The sequence below is a fragment of the Prionailurus bengalensis genome, chromosome E1 (genome assembly GCF_016509475.1).
Source record: "Prionailurus bengalensis isolate Pbe53 chromosome E1, Fcat_Pben_1.1_paternal_pri, whole genome shotgun sequence".
Classification (NCBI taxonomy): domain Eukaryota; kingdom Metazoa; phylum Chordata; class Mammalia; order Carnivora; family Felidae; genus Prionailurus; species Prionailurus bengalensis.
This window is the reverse complement of record NC_057347.1, coordinates 23,117,156-23,133,642: the sequence shown is the minus strand read 5'-3', so window position 1 is coordinate 23,133,642 and position 16,487 is coordinate 23,117,156. Positions and strand designations below refer to the sequence as shown.

At 43.1% G+C, this 16,487-nt stretch overlaps 1 protein-coding gene and 1 pseudogene across 1 annotated transcript; both read left to right on the top strand.

Annotated features, from left to right (window-relative positions):
* The first annotated feature begins 3,973 nt into the window (after nucleotides 1-3,973).
* On the top strand, nucleotides 3,974-8,055 carry LOC122485249 (C-C motif chemokine 23-like). The gene is made up of 4 exons (XM_043583743.1): nucleotides 3,974-4,129; nucleotides 6,732-6,779; nucleotides 7,264-7,375; nucleotides 7,776-8,055. The coding sequence occupies exons 1-4, from the start codon at nucleotides 4,054-4,056 to the stop codon at nucleotides 7,861-7,863; spliced, it is 324 nt and encodes a 107-aa protein (XP_043439678.1). The 5' UTR covers nucleotides 3,974-4,053; the 3' UTR covers nucleotides 7,864-8,055.
* A 4,920-nt stretch (nucleotides 8,056-12,975) lies between these two features.
* Nucleotides 12,976-14,122, top strand: LOC122485247 (annotated as a pseudogene).
* Nucleotides 14,123-16,487: the final 2,365 nt, after the last annotated feature.

Sequence of the window (16,487 nt, the reverse complement as noted above, 5' to 3'; positions counted from 1 at the left end):
GGGTGGGTGAATATTCTAACAGGAAGCTCCCACTAATTTTTCTTTTGCCTCAGGTTCCAGTGTGCTGTAGCACAGCACTGTTAATAATCCTGTCTTTATTCAAAACTGATTTTGTATTCGCTGTGGATTCTTTGGCAAATTCATTTTTAAAATATCTTATTAAAATATTATTTATCTCAGGGCACTGGGGTGGCAGAGTCGGTTACACATTCGACTCTTGGGTTTGGCTTACATCAGGATCTCACAGTTCGTGGGTTCAAGCCCCGCGTTGGGCTCCGTGCTGACAGCTAGGAGCCTGGAGCCTGCTAAAGATTCTGTGTCTCCCTCTCTCTCTCTCTCTCTCTCTGCCCCTTCCCCGCTCGCACTCTGTCTCTCTCTCAAAAATAAACAAACATTGGGGCGCCTGGGTGGCGCAGTCGGTTAAGCATCCGACTTCAGCCAGGTCACGATCTCGCAGTCTGTGAGTTCGAGCCCCGCATCAGGCTCTGGGCTGATGGCTCGGAGCCTGGAGCCTGTTTCCAATTCTGTGTCTCCCTCTCTCTCTGCCCCTCCCCCGTTCATGCTCTGTCTCTCTCTGTCCCAAAAATAAATAAACGTTGAAAAAAAATATTTAAAAAAAAAATAAACAAACATTAAAATTTTTTAATATTACTTATCTTGATGTATCGAATTTTCTTGGTGCCCTCTTTTGTGCCCAAAACCAGTGCTCCACTCACCACACCCTAGTTATATCCCTGCCCATAGTAAGGAATTAATAAATGGCAACTATTATTAAAATAACTACTACTGTATAGATAAGACATAAGAAGACAATTATAGGCTTTAGAGTCAGACAGATTTAGGTTCCTGGCTTATTCATTGATCAAGCAATCATTCATTTGTTTATACACCTGGTCAATGATTTCGTTCAGAGCCTCTTCTGTGCCACCCGTTTTCCAAACATGCTTTCAGGGAGCTTCCATTCTGGATGCTCTGTCACTGACCAGCTTGTGACCTTCCATGAGCCATTTACACTTCCAAAGGCTCATCAGGCCCTTTGTCTGTAACAGGGTAATACTGGTAACATCTGCCTGTATTGTGCAAAGGTTGGGAATTTTAGCAATTAGTTATGTCAATAGACATGGACCAACACCTGATACTCAATGCAATGCCCCGTCTGGTGTGATTCACAGTTTCAAGGACAGAGGCCCACCAAGGGTAAGTGTCCTCTCTAGGGCCACACAGCTTTCAGAAGCAGAAACAAAGACAAACCTGGTCTTCCTGCTTCACGGTGAATGCTTTGCTGTGCTGGGTGGATACAGACAAACCTCCCCTTCCCAATCCAGCATCTTCCTGAGGCCTGGAGGGATTGGGAAATGGTAGTGACTGCTTCCTTGTGCATGGAGGACAGGTCTGCCCTGTTGTGGCCTGCCCTGGGTGCCCACAGAGGCATAGTCCAGCCTTTGGGAGGGTTTGAGGGAAGGAGTGGACAGGAGGGGTTAGTACAGAAGGAAGAGAGGTATTAGAAAAAGACTAATTTAGGGGCTCCTGGGTGGCTCAGTCGGTTGAGCATCCGACTTCGGCTCGGATCATGATCTTACAGTTCTCATGAGCTCGAGCCCCACATGGGGCTCTCTGCTGTCAGCACAGAGCCCAGTTCAGATCTTTCCACCACCCGCTCTGCACCTCCCCCTCTGGTTCTCTCTCTCTCTCTCTCTCTCTCTCTGTCTCTCAAAAATAAACAAACTTAACAAAAAAGAAAAAGATAAACTTAAAAATAGAAGGAGGAATAGGCATCCAGAAGGGGGCCAGGCCATCCCCTCCCCATGGTATGCTGCTGCCTCCTCTTTCCTCCATCCCCATCCTGTCACAAACAGAGAAGAAGGTCCAGGTCTCCTAGTGGACATGGCCCAGCCTCACACCACCCTTCTCTGGGCAGAAGCAAAGGTTGCACCTATGGTCTCTCTTCTGTCTCTCAGAAAATCCCACATGGTCTGTGACACGCTCTTTTAAGACCTGTCCTTTCTGCCTTGAAGCAGTTAACCTTCCGTGGTGATAAGAAGCCAGCAAGGCTTGAGTGGGTACTTTCCAGGGGGAGGCGTAGACTTCTGAACACCTGCCAAGTATACAGACACAGGGAGAGGCTGTGGCCTTCTGGCCTGGGCTGGACCCACAGGGAGATGGGTGTGGGTGCCTATCCCAGTGGGTAGAGAGGGCCTGAGTCTGGGAGGGAGAAGATGAAGAGGGGAGTCAGCTGAGGGGCACACGAATCACTGAAGAAGACACTGTCTGGGGTCCTGGGGAATAGAGGACAATCCCTCAGAAAGGAGACTGGCCCTAATCTAGAAGTTTACAGGATTCCATGAGGAGGATAGCTGAAGGGAGGTTTCACTCCTAATCCTCTGCCTCTCACCTCTCAGTTTCATCATCCAAAAGAGCCAATGCTTGTGTGCCAACCCGGGGCTGCCTGGGTGTGAGAAATAAGCCCACTGACCCAATCAAAGGAGGGACACAGAGACTCAGAGCACAGTGAAGCAAGGCTTTAATCAACGTTCTTGCAAGAGCCGGTGTCTGATGGATAGGCACACCAGGGTCGGTTACAGCAGGCAATTTATCTCCTAGCATGCAAGTCCCTCTCCTGGTTCCTCATTGGCTGAGTATACAGAGGCAAGTCCCTCCCCTGGTTCCTCATTGGCTGAGTATACAGAGGCTACATCCTTACCCAAAGTTGCCTATGCCCATGTAAGGCAAAAAGTAGTCTGATTGGAACAAATGCACATTCCTTGAGGTGACACAGAGACTTCAGTTCTTTGGCACATGCTCATTGCAAAGCCCACGAAAATAAGCCTGTGAAATGGAGAGGGGAAGAAGAACCAGGAAGTGAAGTGTCTAAGGGTGTGGGGCTCCATTGTTGGGGGTGGGGGGTTGGGTTCGTACATATTTCCAATAGGTTATAAACCTATTTTAACAAGACAGAACAGCTCTTATTTGGTATTTCTGAAAATGAATCATCTCACTTCTCACACTGGGTCACGACTACAAACTACATATCACACAGGAGCTTGCAGATTATTAAAAGGATTGGGGTTTACACTGAGTGGGATTAAAAAGCCATTGGAGGCTCTCTCTCTCAAAAATAACATTAAAAACTAAATAAATAAAGTATAAACACTTTTTTAAAAAACAGGAGGCACTGGGATGACTCAGTCAGTTAAGTGTCTAACTCTTGGTCTGGGCTCAGTTCATGACCTCACAGTTCTTGGGTTTGAGCCCCACATTGGGCTCTGTGCTGACAGTGAGAAGCCTGCATAGGATTCTGTCTCCCCCTCTCTCTGCCTCTCTCTCTCTCTCTCTCTCTCTCTCTCTCAAAAGTAAATACTTTTTTTTTAAGCCATTGGAGGGTTTTGAACAGGATACCAGAGTTGATTGACACTTTAACAGGGTCACTACAGCTGCATTGCTGAGAATGACCTGAAGGGCACAAAGTCATTAAAGAGACAAGTTGGAAGCTTTTGCAAGAATCTCTGTGAGAGACAAGGGTAGCCTGGACCAGGTGGAGAGAGAGGAGGTGCTGAGGAATAATGAGATTCTGGATATGTTTTTGAAAGTAGAATCAACTGTGTTTATGAATGGCTTGGATATGGGGCATGAAACAAAGAGAAGGGTCAAGGATCAGGAGTCTGCATAAGGAATCTCATGACCAGTTTACCAACTATTTGTGCACTTGAAGGTACTTAACTCCTGAGGAAAACACTGCAACATCAAGGATGAAATGAATTTCCTGGAGGAAGAGTCCTTCATGAAATAGTCACTCTCTGTGCCTGTATCCACTGGGCAGTTGGGAAAGCATGAAGGCACTTTTGCCCTCTACTTCCTATTGCATTCTCAGCCTTGTTCCGTTTTTCAGAAATAGCATGTTGTCTATTGTATAACCAAAGAATAGAATTCTGACCCTCTGCCCTGTGACTTCCTGATCCTCCTCTCTTATAAATACAAGAGCAGAACTGGGATCCCAGGGAATCAGAGAGCACAGTGCCAGGAGTCCCCAGACCAGCTTCACCTTCCACTGGGAAAATGAAGGTCTTCGCAGCTGCCCTCCCCTTCCTCATTGTTGCTACTGCCTTTGGAGCCCAGGTCCAGGCCCTTCATGGTGAGTTCAATGAGCCTTCTCACTGGTGATAAGCTCCATGGTAACTTGCAATCTGGAGAGGAGACACAAAAGGACACCTTTGTCCTCCTGTGACTGCTCCCTGTCCCAGATGCAGATGTGAATTTGCCACTTGTTTAAAAGCAGCAGCAGTAGGGTGTGGACCTCCCTCTGCAGCCTTTGGTCTCTGGGAAAAACTGTACAAATGACTGGTCCCCCTAAGGAAAATAATCCTCTCCCTTTTCATGACCAGAATTATTTGATACCTTCTCTTAGCTGAACTAGGGTGGTTAAGTGCTAAATCAAAAGAAGTGTAGTGAAATTGTAAATTTGTAGAAAGAAGCATAGAATTCTACAATGTTAGAAGGATTACATACCATCTAGTGTAAAACTATCATTTTGAAGAGGAAATGGGACAAGCCAGGAAAGTGACTCACCCAAGTCACCTAACCATTCTATGTATTTAACAAATAAGTATCTAGTGCTTCCTATATGCAAGCAGGCACTGTTCTAAGTGTCTTACGGACTTAATACATTAGATCCCCCTAACAACCCTGTGGGGTAGACTATCGACAACTTGTATAGTTTTGCATATATTATTATCATCATTCTGATTTTACAGTTGAGAAAACTGAGGCATAAGAAATTTAGACAACTTGCTCAAGATTACACAACTATTAGGTGGTAGAATGAGGGTCTGAGCTAGTTAGGAGGCTGCTATGGAAAGACAAGGCCACTGAAGATTTTATTTTGCAAGCACCACACACCTCATAGCAAACATATCAAGTATACCTCCTTAAATAGAATTCATGCATGCCTCAGTGCATACCTCCTTAAATAGAATTCATATGTAACTATATAAGAAATAAGCTAAAAGTGTGGTTGGGTTTGACTAGTTAGCAAAATGCAGGTCCACAATCCCTAATCAAAAACTTTGGCGCTGGATGTGTTTTGGAATGCAGAACTACTCCATTTTTAAAAAGGTAATATAGGGGCACCTGGGTGGCTCAGTTGGTTGACTATCCAATTGTTGGTTTTGGCTCAGGTCATGATCTCACGGTTCATGAGATTGAGCCCCCAGTCGGGCTCTGCACTGACAGCATGAAACTTGCTTGGGATTGTCTGTCTGTCTGTCTCTCTCTTTCTCGGTCTTTCTCTCCCTCTCTCTTTCTCTCCCTCTCTCTCTCTCTCTCTCTCTCTCTCTCTCTGCACCTCCCTCCTCACATGCTCTCTCCTCAAAATAAATAAACTTTTAAATTAAAAATAAATTAAGTAGTAATAGAATATGATGTAACAATCCCACTCTGAAATTATACCCAAAAGAACTGGAAGCAGGTACATGAAGAGATATGTGTAAACCCATGCTAATAACAGCATTATTCATTACAGTCAAAAGGTAAGAGCAGCCCAAGTGTCCGTCAACAAATGAAGAGATTTTTTTAATGGGGTATATACATACAACAAAACATTATTCAGCCTTATAAAGGCTAAAAAATGGATGAACATTGAAGACATTATGTTAAGTGAGATATACCAGTCACAAAAGGACAAATACTGTATGACTCCACTCATACGAGGTACTCAAAGTAGTCAAATTCAGGAACAGAAAGAATGGTAGTGGCCTGGGGCTCAGGGGGAGGAAAAATGGGAGTTATTGCTTCATAGTAAGGAGTTTCAGTTTTGCAAGATGAAAACCATTCTGTGGATGGATTGCGGTCATGGTTGCCCAATATGTGAATATGCTTAATGCCACTGAACTGTGCACTTTTAAAAATGCTTAAAATTATAAATGTTTATTATGTATATTTCACATTTGCAATGCAATAAGTATCATTTTTTAAAAGGCAACATATACCTGGACATTACTTAACATCCCTGGCAGAGCTGGGGAAGTGTACTTCAAACATAGTAGTACTTTTGCAGCAAACACATACAAATATTTATGCTAATGGAATAAATAAAGATTATAAATAGCTTCTCTTCACCCTGGGTGGCACTGTGCCACCAAATCAGTTAATAAAAAATGTTTCTGTTTCCTGAGCCCTGTGGATTCCGGAAATGTACAGAAAGTATTGTGGGCTGTATCACATTATGTAGCTAATTCAACTGATTTATTCATTTGGGATTTACGGTTTGCTTTTTGAAATTTTTTTAAACGTTTATTTATTTTTGAGACAGAGAGAGACAGAGCATGAACGGGGGAGGGTCAGAGAGAGGGAGACACAGAATCTGAAACAGGCTCCAGGCTCTGAGCTGTCAGCACAGAGCCCAGCGCGGGGCTCGAACTCACAGACCGCGAGATCATGACCTGAGCCGAAGTCGGCCGCTTAACCGACTGAGCCACCCAGGCGCCCCTCGGTTTGCTTTTTGTATTTCAAAGTCAACAGGATGATTTCACATCCCAAACAATTTCAAGAGTTTTCTGAAACATCTCAGGGCCCTAAGAGAGACAATGGGCCCTGAGGCAGACCTAGAATCCAGACAGTGTCCAGTGGTCCAGCATCATCACCTCCCTACCAGGGGATGGGGCTGAGGAATGAGACTGGTGGAGATACTGAGGCAATGCTACCTGTGTGACTTCTCTTCCCTTGTTTCTCCCAAATAGAACCCATGGTGGCAATACGTCCGCATGAAACCTCGATACATCTGCAAGGTAAAAGTATATGTTATATTATAGCTTATGTTTAAAAGCAGCAGCTGCACAGGTCTTCCCGGTGGCTTCAAAACACCTCATTTATGAGGTGGGGGTTGGGGGAAAGGGGGGAAAGATCCTGAAGGTGGCGAACATCCCAAGGAAGATCGGGATAGAATTTTAGGGGTGACCTCTATTCCGCCCAGCTGTCTCCTGAGTTGGATCCCCTGGGACAGCAGGTGCTCTCTAATGCCTCCTGCAGGCATCAGAAGTTTCCTCTTCTTTCAGAAATGATCATGGCCCTGCTGTGGCCCTGCCTGGGTGCCCCCAGACACATAGCTCAGCCCCGAGGAGAGGGAAGCAAGTGCTGGCCGAGGAAGAGAATGTTCCCTTTGAAGTCCTGTGCCTTCTCACCCTCCCCAGGACTTTGGAGGAAAGGGGAAAAGGATCTAGTCTTCCTCAAAAAGAGACCCAGTCCCTAAATGACCCTTTCCCTTTGCTGCAGGCTTTCACCGTCCCTCTGACTGCTGCACCCACTACACTCCACGGAAAATCCGATGTGGATTCATGGAAGATTACTATGAAACAAGCAGCGGGTGCTCCCAGCCAGGTGTCATGTAAGCACCAAGCTCACCAGCCATGTCTTGGGAGGGGAGGGCCTGATGGACAGGTATCTAGAAAAGTCCCACCCACCCTATGGATCCTGCCAGGTCATGATAGGCACGTGTCCTAATTAGGATCCTGCAGGGCATCAGGTATGAGATGTTCCTGAAGAGGGAGGCTGGAGACAGAAGGAGAGAACAGAAGAAAGGCTGCCCAAGGAGACTCCCATGAGTCACTAAGGCACCTCAGCAGACGCAGGGTCTCAGAGAGGAAGTGCCCTGAGCCCCTGCAGCAGAGAAAGAAAAGGACAGGCTGGGCTGAGTGAGGGATCCCAGGGCCAGGGAGGATGGGGCTCCCCATTCCTATTTGCTGAACCCCCCTTAGTTTGTAATTTTTCTCCACCTTGCTCCCCAGCTTCCTCACCAAGAAGGGGCAGCGTGTCTGTGCCAACCCCTTTGATTTGGGAGTTCAGAATTGCGTGAGGTCCCTGAAGTCGAACTAATGATACAGACCTGAGAAAAAGGAAGCTTGCTTGAGGAGAAGGGATACTAGGTGCCAGCCACCCCTATTTCCACTTCTCCTGTCCCAACTACCTCCTGGGATTTTCTTGGCCTATTTTTTTAAAAAGCAACAATTACTGTTCTTTCTGCTCTGGTTATAAAAAGCAATGCATTAATAAAGAGTATCCAATGTAGCTTTCCTTGAACTTTAAGAGGAAAAACAAACTATAGGAATTGCTGAAAACTGGATTCTGCGTTCTTTTTTGAAATGAAACATAAGAGAATTTTTTAAAAGCTAAAAACATTCACACTCATTCAAACATAGATTGAATATGTGTCCAAAATGTACTTAACCTATTTAATGAGGGAACCATAAAATGGAGCCAAAGGTCATCTGTGGAACAGAGACTTATATCATTAACTGGGGATGGCATTCTAAAATGTTAAGTCAGGGAAAAACAGGGTAATATCCTGTAAGACAATACAACTGTGATTTGGGTGATTATCTTATCTACTAGACAAAAATCATTTACATCTGTGCTAGATAAATATTTGCATGTTAATGTAATTTCACAAAGTCTGGGGCCCCGTCAATAGTAAGTAGAACATCACTCAAGAGGACATTCACCCTGCAGATTTAGGAACCCTGGGGTGGGCCTTTTGGACAATGTTCCAAATGACATTGGAAGAGCTGTCTGCAGTCATCCTTTTCCTGCCTTATTTCTACATTTTGGATGTTTTCTCTCAGTAGATATAACTTCCTAAAAGATTTCCTCTTTAAAGGTAAAGGACATTAAGACAAACATTCAAAGTTGGAAGTGAATATCAATTTTACATTCATATCCATTAAAGCATATATGTTTATATTTGTAATTAGTAAATCTAGGTCAACTGTCTCAAAATTCAGAAGAAAACACTGAATTCTAAACAACAATAAAACAGTTTTTGATTCCAAAAAAGTTTAAAACCTATGCTTACTTTTTGGGTGATTTGCCATAAAAAGCTATAGGGAAAAAAAACTAATCGATAACCAAATATCCTTTGTAATAATATCACTATTAGAAGAAGAAACCTGAGACAATGATTTTTTTAAGTTTATTTATTTTTCTGAGAGAGAGAGAGAGCAAGCATGTGAAGGGCAGAGAGAGAGAGGAAGACAGAGAATCCCAAGCAGCCTCCACACTGTTGCTGCAGAGCCCGATGCGGACTCGTACTGATAAACTATGAGATCATGACCTGAGCTGAAACCAAGAGTCAGATGCTTAACTGACTGAGCCACCCAGGTGCCCCTGAGATAATGATTAAAGCTGGGAGTTATTATCACTCTAAAGCAATCAAATACACATTCACACTATGTCTTTCCTTATCCTCTCTGCTAAAATAGCTCATTTTAAAGGTTTGACTTCAGTGTAGAAAAGTTTCTTTTACTCCATCATTTGGGAGTAGGGGTGGACAGAAGATGACTGGAGAATAAGAGGTAGGGCATAGATGTACCCAATTTAACCAAGCATTCCAGGTGATTCTTATGCAGGTGGTCCTAGGAAGGACCTCACTTCAAGGTACCATTTTAGGAGCTGCAGGAAGAAAGCTAGGCAGGTTAGTTGGTGGACCTGTGCCTTGGTAAATTTCACACCTTCAGGGATGCCTTTCTCTTTTCTCAACCTAAGTGGAAATCCCTAGTTCCCTGGTTGTTAATGCAGATTCCAATGATGGGGGGCCTTGGCTTGGGTGGGTGAGGAGGAAGTGGGACTGGTCAGGCTTTCACTGAGGTTGTCAGAGAGCTTTGTTTCTAGGGGGTGGGGCAGTGGGACTTCTTTCTTGTCTTTGACCAGAGGTTGTCCTGGGTACTGCCCAGTTCTCTCTTGGGCCCATCGTCCTCTCTGGAAGACTCCCAAAGCAGATATCCTTCTTTACTTAGAGAACTGTACTTGTAGCTTTATCCTGGGGCAAATCCCACACCCATCTGTCCTGAAACGGGGACTGGCAAAGTCGTAGTTTCTTTTCCCAACATCCACTGACTCTGCCCTTTGTGTTACCTAGGGTGCCACTGAGAAGATGTTCTGTCAATGATCTCCTTCACCTGTATGATGAAACAAGTTTTTCAGCCTCCTTATTTTGCCATCAAGCTGACACATGTCCTTTATATAGAACAGAAATGTCTCATCTTACGGTCAGCTGATGTTACCTTTTCTGATTTCCTCTGCTACTACAAACTTATTTTCATTTTCATATTTCTTCTGCCATTTCCATGGGACTTGGGGAGGTGGAAGAGGCAAACACAGATGCTCAGGGTTCCAGCTTATATTTTGACTCATTTATGATCTCTCCTGTTGCTCTCTTCACTTCACTGTATTCTGTTTGGATTCAGCACCTTTGAGTTAACACCAGCCCACTGAGCCCTAGAATCAATGACTGAATGATCACAACAGCAACTTTTTGGCTTCAGTGAATCCTCATTGAAAAATCTCAAAAAGTTGTTGGGTTGAAACTGTGCTACACCCAGGAGGAGTGTGTGTGATGTCATCGGGTTCTCTAGCTGGCCAAGTCGTCAGCTCAGTAGAATGAAATGGAGAGCATAGACCCACAGAGCAGTACAGATGGCAGAGGACTAAGTGTCTCCTAGTCAAGGCTTTGGGTCATGACAATGGCAGCTGAAAAGAAATGAGGGATAGACACTGAGATGTTCCTTTCTAACTGAGCATCTGGTCATTCTGGTCTTTGGGGTCTTGGAGGGGACGATGGCATGCTATGTCTAGGCCAATTACATAAAACTCGCATACTCTATTTTCACAAGTCCTCAAAAACAGCATGTTCCTTTTTTGCTTCCTTGCTTTCTTGTGGCACCTCTGCCCCTCCTCTCAACTCTTCCCAGCTAAACTCAGTGCAGCCTGCAAGGTTCAGTGTAGATGTCACCATAAAACCCTCCCTCACTATCCCAGCAAGAGCACCCATCTCCTTTTCTCTGGATTCCTGAAACAGATGTTTATTGTCACTCAAACAATGACTAAGTGGCTACTTCATGTTCGACGTTGTGGTAGTCATCAGGAAAACCACGAGAACAAAACAAGCTAGATTCCTGCCCTTCAAAAATATTTCAGTATATAGAGAAGATTGAAAATAAGAATAAACAATGACATCTGTGTGCAAGAATCATATATATAATTCATCATCACTAAATCTCCGAGCTTTATGCAACACTGGATTAAAATGATGAGACTGTTGATATTGGGAGCAATGAGCCTGGGGCTCAGACCTCCTCAGGCCCCATACAGGCAGCCCAAAGGCTGACGCTTTGAACAATGCAGGTCTTGAGACACTGACCTCCATGCAGTCAAACATCCAAGTATAACTTCTGACTCTACAAAACTTTCCTACCAATAGCCTACTGCTGACCCGAAGCCTGACTGAGAACATAAACTGTTGATTCACACACATTTTGTTTGTTATATGTATCATATACTGTATTCTTATAATAAAGTAAGCTAGAGAAAATGTTGTTTAAAAAAATCATAAGAAATAGAAAATATGTACAGTACCGAACCGTATTTAATGTATAATATGTACAGTACCAAAAAAAACCCACATGTAAGTAGATCTGCACAGTTCAAATTCACGTTGTTCAAGGGTCAACTGTATAAGCACACCAGTTACAAAGCTATACTACACATCAGGCCTTCTGAAACTTTAGCATGCAAAATAATAATCTGGAAGGCTTGTTAAAACACAGTTTCCTCATCCTATTCCCAGAAATTCTAATTCAGGAGGATGGAATGCCCCACCCCCAAATCAGTGTTTCTAACAAGTTCCCAGGTAATCCTGATGCTATAGGGAGGAATGGGAATTTGAAGAGGAATTCTCTCTTCTGACTTTGTCACCTGAGCACTGTTTGCAACTTTTATAAAAAGTACATGTTTTGTTAGTAACCAAAAAATAATTTCAAAGAGTTGAAAAAATAAATCTTTATGGTCTTCTCAAGACCAAACAACAGGGACACCTGGGTGGCTCAGTCGGTTAAGCGTCCAACTGCTGATTTCCACTCAGGTCATGATCTCACGGTTTCATGAGATCGAGCTCCGCATCAGGCTTTGTGCTGACATCTTGGAGCCTGCTTGGAATTCTCTCTCCCTATCTGCCTCTCCCTCTCAAAATAAATAAATAAGCTTAAAAAAAAAAAAGAACAAACAACAAAATGGGCCAGTTCTTGTGTCGATATTTGATTTTTTTTTTTATGATGAAACTCATCAGAGCTGTCTAATTATAAAACAAGTAGGGGCACCTGGGTGGCTCAGTCAGTTAAGCATCCAACTTCGGCTCTGGTCATGATCTTGCGGTCTGTGAGTTCGAGCCCCACATCAGGCTCTGTGCTAAGAGCTTGGAGCCTGCTTCAGGTTCTGTGTCTCCCTCTTGCTCTGCCCCCCCACCTGCCACTGGTGCTCTGTCTCTCTAAAATATAAATAAACGTTAAATTTTTTGAAATTTTTTTAACATTTATTTATTACTGAGAGACAGAGAGAGACAGAGCATGATCATGGGAGGGGCAGAGAGAGGAGGAGACACAGAATCTGAAGCAGACTCCAGGCTCTGAGCTGTCAGCACAGAGCCTGATGCAGGGCTGGAACTCACAAGCCGCGAGATCACGACCTGAGCTGAAGTCAGACACTTAACCGCCTGAGCCACCCAGGCGCCTCTAAAAAAAATTTTTTTTAAGAAATATACAACTGGGGAAAGTTTAAACATGGCTAAAAAAAAAAAGTCTGACAGCCAATGTTGAATTTTTTAAAGTAAAAACCTTAGGAGTTGTGCATAGCAGCTAGAAAAAATGTGCTTAAAAGTTGAAAAAAACTTAAAGCTGCATAGAAATCATCAAGGCATAAAATAGCAAATGGAAACATCTATATTTTTACTATTTTACTTTTAGAACCACAGTGTAAATTTTAGAAGTAATATATAGCTCATTCCCTTTTCTCTCTCTTTTTTTTTTTTCTTCATGTATTCATTCTCTTACTGTGAACTAGGGGGCTCACCTGAGGACTCAGCTAGGGCAGGGGCAGAGGGCATGACCCACATGCTTGAGGCCAATATGACCAGGACAAAAGACACAGCCAGTATGGCCAGAAGATTTGTTACATACAGGGGACAGTTCAAAGTAAACATAGTGAGGTTAATGGGAGCCAGATTTCTCACTACTAAAGTAGGGAGAGAAACTTAAAAAGGGAAGATTAAAATAACTGTGTGTTGACTTGGAATTGAATGTATTGGTATAAATTTTTGGCTTTTCATTTACCTAGACCAATGACGTAGAAATTGCTACAAATGTGTGAAATTGATATAATAGAAATAGATACAAGTTTATACACACATTTACACATACATACTTCAATATATTTCCTAGTTTGTCCACTAAGAGCTCAGACCTAAAAGTAATGCCCTTCCCATAGCAATGAGCACTGTAAGCACCCAGATCCTGGGTTTTCAAAACCATCCTTCACTAATGGGATCCAGGGCTCATTGGAGAAATGGCAGGTTCCCAGAGCTAGGGCAAAGTATAAGATGAGCCTGGATCATCTTCTTGTGTCAAAAAGTAATAAAATTTAAAAAAAAAGGATAAATAAGAAATCCTAAAATCTCCTAGAGAGTGGGGCAGTGGTGCTGGCAGCCTCACAGGCACAGCCGGTTTACTCAGTATTGAGTGCACACCACACCTTAGCAGCAGCAGTGGGGCGTCCCCTGCTGTCAGAGCCCCTGCACTGGGGCAGCCACCCTGGCTCCCTCTGCTCTTCCACCCTCCGCTCTCACCATGGTTGATCAGCTGATCAAAGAACAGATTGCTGAGTTCAAGGAAGCTTTCTCCCTATTTGACAAAGACGGTGATGGCACCATCACAACAAAGGAACTTAGAACCACCATGAGGTCATTGGGTCAGAGCCCAACAGAACCCAAATTGCAGGATATGATCAATGAGATGGATGCTGATGGTAACAGCACCCTTGACTTCCCAGGATTTTTTACTCTGATGGTTAGAAAGATACATACAGTAAAGAAGAAATTCATGAGGTATTCCGAGTCTTTGACAAGGATGCCAATAGTTACAGCAGTGTGGCAGAACTATGTCATGTCATGACAAACTTAAGAGAAACACTAACAGATGAAGAATTCAGTGAAATGATCAGAGAGCCAGATACTAATGGAGATGGACAAACAACTATGAAGATTTTGTACGGGGCACCTGGGCGGCTCAGTTGGTTGAGCATCTGACTTTGTTTTTGGCTCAGATCATGATCCCAGAGTCTTGGGATTGAGCCCCGAGTTGGGCTCCATGCTAAGTATGGAGCCTGCTTAAGATTCTCTCCCTCTGCCTCTCTCCCCCACTTGCACCCTCTCTATAAAATAAAAAAATAAAAAGGGTGCCTGGGTGGCTCAGTCGGTTAAGCATCCAACTTCGCCTCAGGTCACAATCTCACAGTTCGTGGGTTCAAGCTCTGCATTGGACTCTGCTTTCAGCACAGAACCCAGTATCTGATCCTCTGTTCCCCTCTCTGCCCCTCCCCTACTTGCACTCTCTCTCAAGAATAAACATTAAAAATATATAAATAAATAAATAATTTATACAGATGAGGACTGCAAATGAAGATCTACTTTCAACTTCTTTTCTCCCTCTAGAAGAAAATGAATCTTTTACTTACCTCTTGCCAAAAAAAAAAAAAAATTAATTTATTTGTTCTGTTTCCATACAGCAAAACTGAATATCAAAGGTACCTTCTGTCCACACACACAAAATCTGCATGTATTGGTTGGTGGTCCTGTCCTTTGAAGATCAATCTACCCATCAGTTTTACAATATAAATACTTGTACTACCTTAACAATATGAAAGTACTTGGAGGAGCCCTTGCACTTCCATTTGTTAATGATTAATACATTGGGTTGGCCAGTTTTTCATACATGCTGCTTGACAACTGAGCAGAGTCAGGCATTTGTGTTAAAAATGAAAAATGAGGGTGTCTGGGTGGTTCAGTCGATTAAGCATCCAACTCTGGATCTCAGCTCAGGTCCTGATCTTAGGGCCATGAGTTCAAGCCCTGAATTGGGCTCCATGCTGAACAGGAAGCCTAAGTTAAGGGAAAGGAGAGTGGGAGGGAAGAAGGAAGGAAGGAAGGAAGGAAGGAAGGAAGGAAGGAAGGAAAGAAGGAAGGAAGGAAAGAAGGAAGGAAGGAAGGAAAATTTATAAATCTATTCAAATAAGTTCTAGTTCAATATGTTAGTATAAATTGTCATAGCTGGTTCACTGAAAACAAACATTTAAAATTGGTTCACTTCAGGATGCTGTGCAGAAATATGGGTGAAGGATAAACTGTCTAGACATAGCGCCACTTAGTAGGATGGCCCTCTTGTACTTCCATGGGCCCTGACCCATGGTGATGATGAAACACATCTTGGTGACATGCCGCATGTGTTGCTTTAGTATTGACCACATTGTGCTAGAGCAAAATGGGTGTCAGGCTGTCACCATTCACACAAATTTTTAAAAGAAACCTTTACCAGGGAAGCACCTTTGGACTCTGTTTTTGAAATCTTTTGAACCATGATTTGGAGCCAGCAAAGTGGGCTGTGGCTATAGACTTCAGCACAATCATCATCATTGCTGTTCAAGAAATTACAATTTACGTCCATTCCAAATTATAAATGCTAGTCTTTTTTTTCCAGTAAAAAGACTATTAACCTAAAAAAAATCTAGAGAGAGGAAAAATCAGGTCACCACAAATAAAGTTCCACTCCAGAAAAAATTCTCATACTCTCAGTATAGAATTCTATACCCAGCAGAAAATATCAATCAAGTATGAGGGATGAATAATGACTTCTTCAGACAAGCAAGAACTCAGAGAATTTATGTTCCACACACCTTTCTGGATTATTTGATTTTTTAAATCAATGTATATGTCTTGCTTTGGGAACTATTTTCAATATTTTTTAAACAGGTACTGCATACTTACCAGTGGGCAACAGAACATTTAGGACCTCTATGTTGCTACCAAGTTACATTCATCCCACTGCATTTCAGTTTTCGTTTACTTTTTTGAGTCCCTCTTTAAGCTATGACTCCTCTGAGGTCAGGGTCATCTTCATTCCCACACTGCAAGTATAGCCCAGTACCTAGAATTTGATATTGTGGCAAAGAAGTGATGCAGTCATGAAATCCATCCCACTGTCCTCCTGGACACACAGACGATATATTTTTTCCATACTTTTGTCATTAAATTGGAGCCAGGTGACTTCATTCTGGCCATGGAGTATAAGTGAAAGCAATTTATATCATTCCCACAACTGTTACATAAAAACCTCCCAGTTCTTCTGCTTTCCACTATGGTAGCAAAATTAGACCTATTGTTGAAACTTGGGGAAATTACAGACAGAAGAAGCCTTAGTCCCTGAATACATGCATAAATAGAAACAGCTTTCTCCAACACACACACCCTCATTCCACTGCTCACACACATTGGACTGTGATATGAGCAAGAAATAAACCTTCATTTAATTAACCCCCTGAGATTTAGGGGTTATTTATTAGCAATTAGTATATACAGACTAATGTAGGTAGGAACTTAATAACTGCTTGAAAAATCAAGAGAT

Coding starts and splice junctions, on each gene's coding strand:
- LOC122485249 (XM_043583743.1), top strand. CDS start 4,054: ATGAAGGTCTTCGCAGCTGCCCTCCCCTTCCTCATTGTTGCTACTGCC. Junction 4,130..6,731: donor CCAGGTCCAGGCCCTTCATG/GTGAGTTCAATG, acceptor TCTCCCAAATAG/AACCCATGGTGGCAATACGT. Junction 6,780..7,263: donor AACCTCGATACATCTGCAAG/GTAAAAGTATAT, acceptor CCTTTGCTGCAG/GCTTTCACCGTCCCTCTGAC.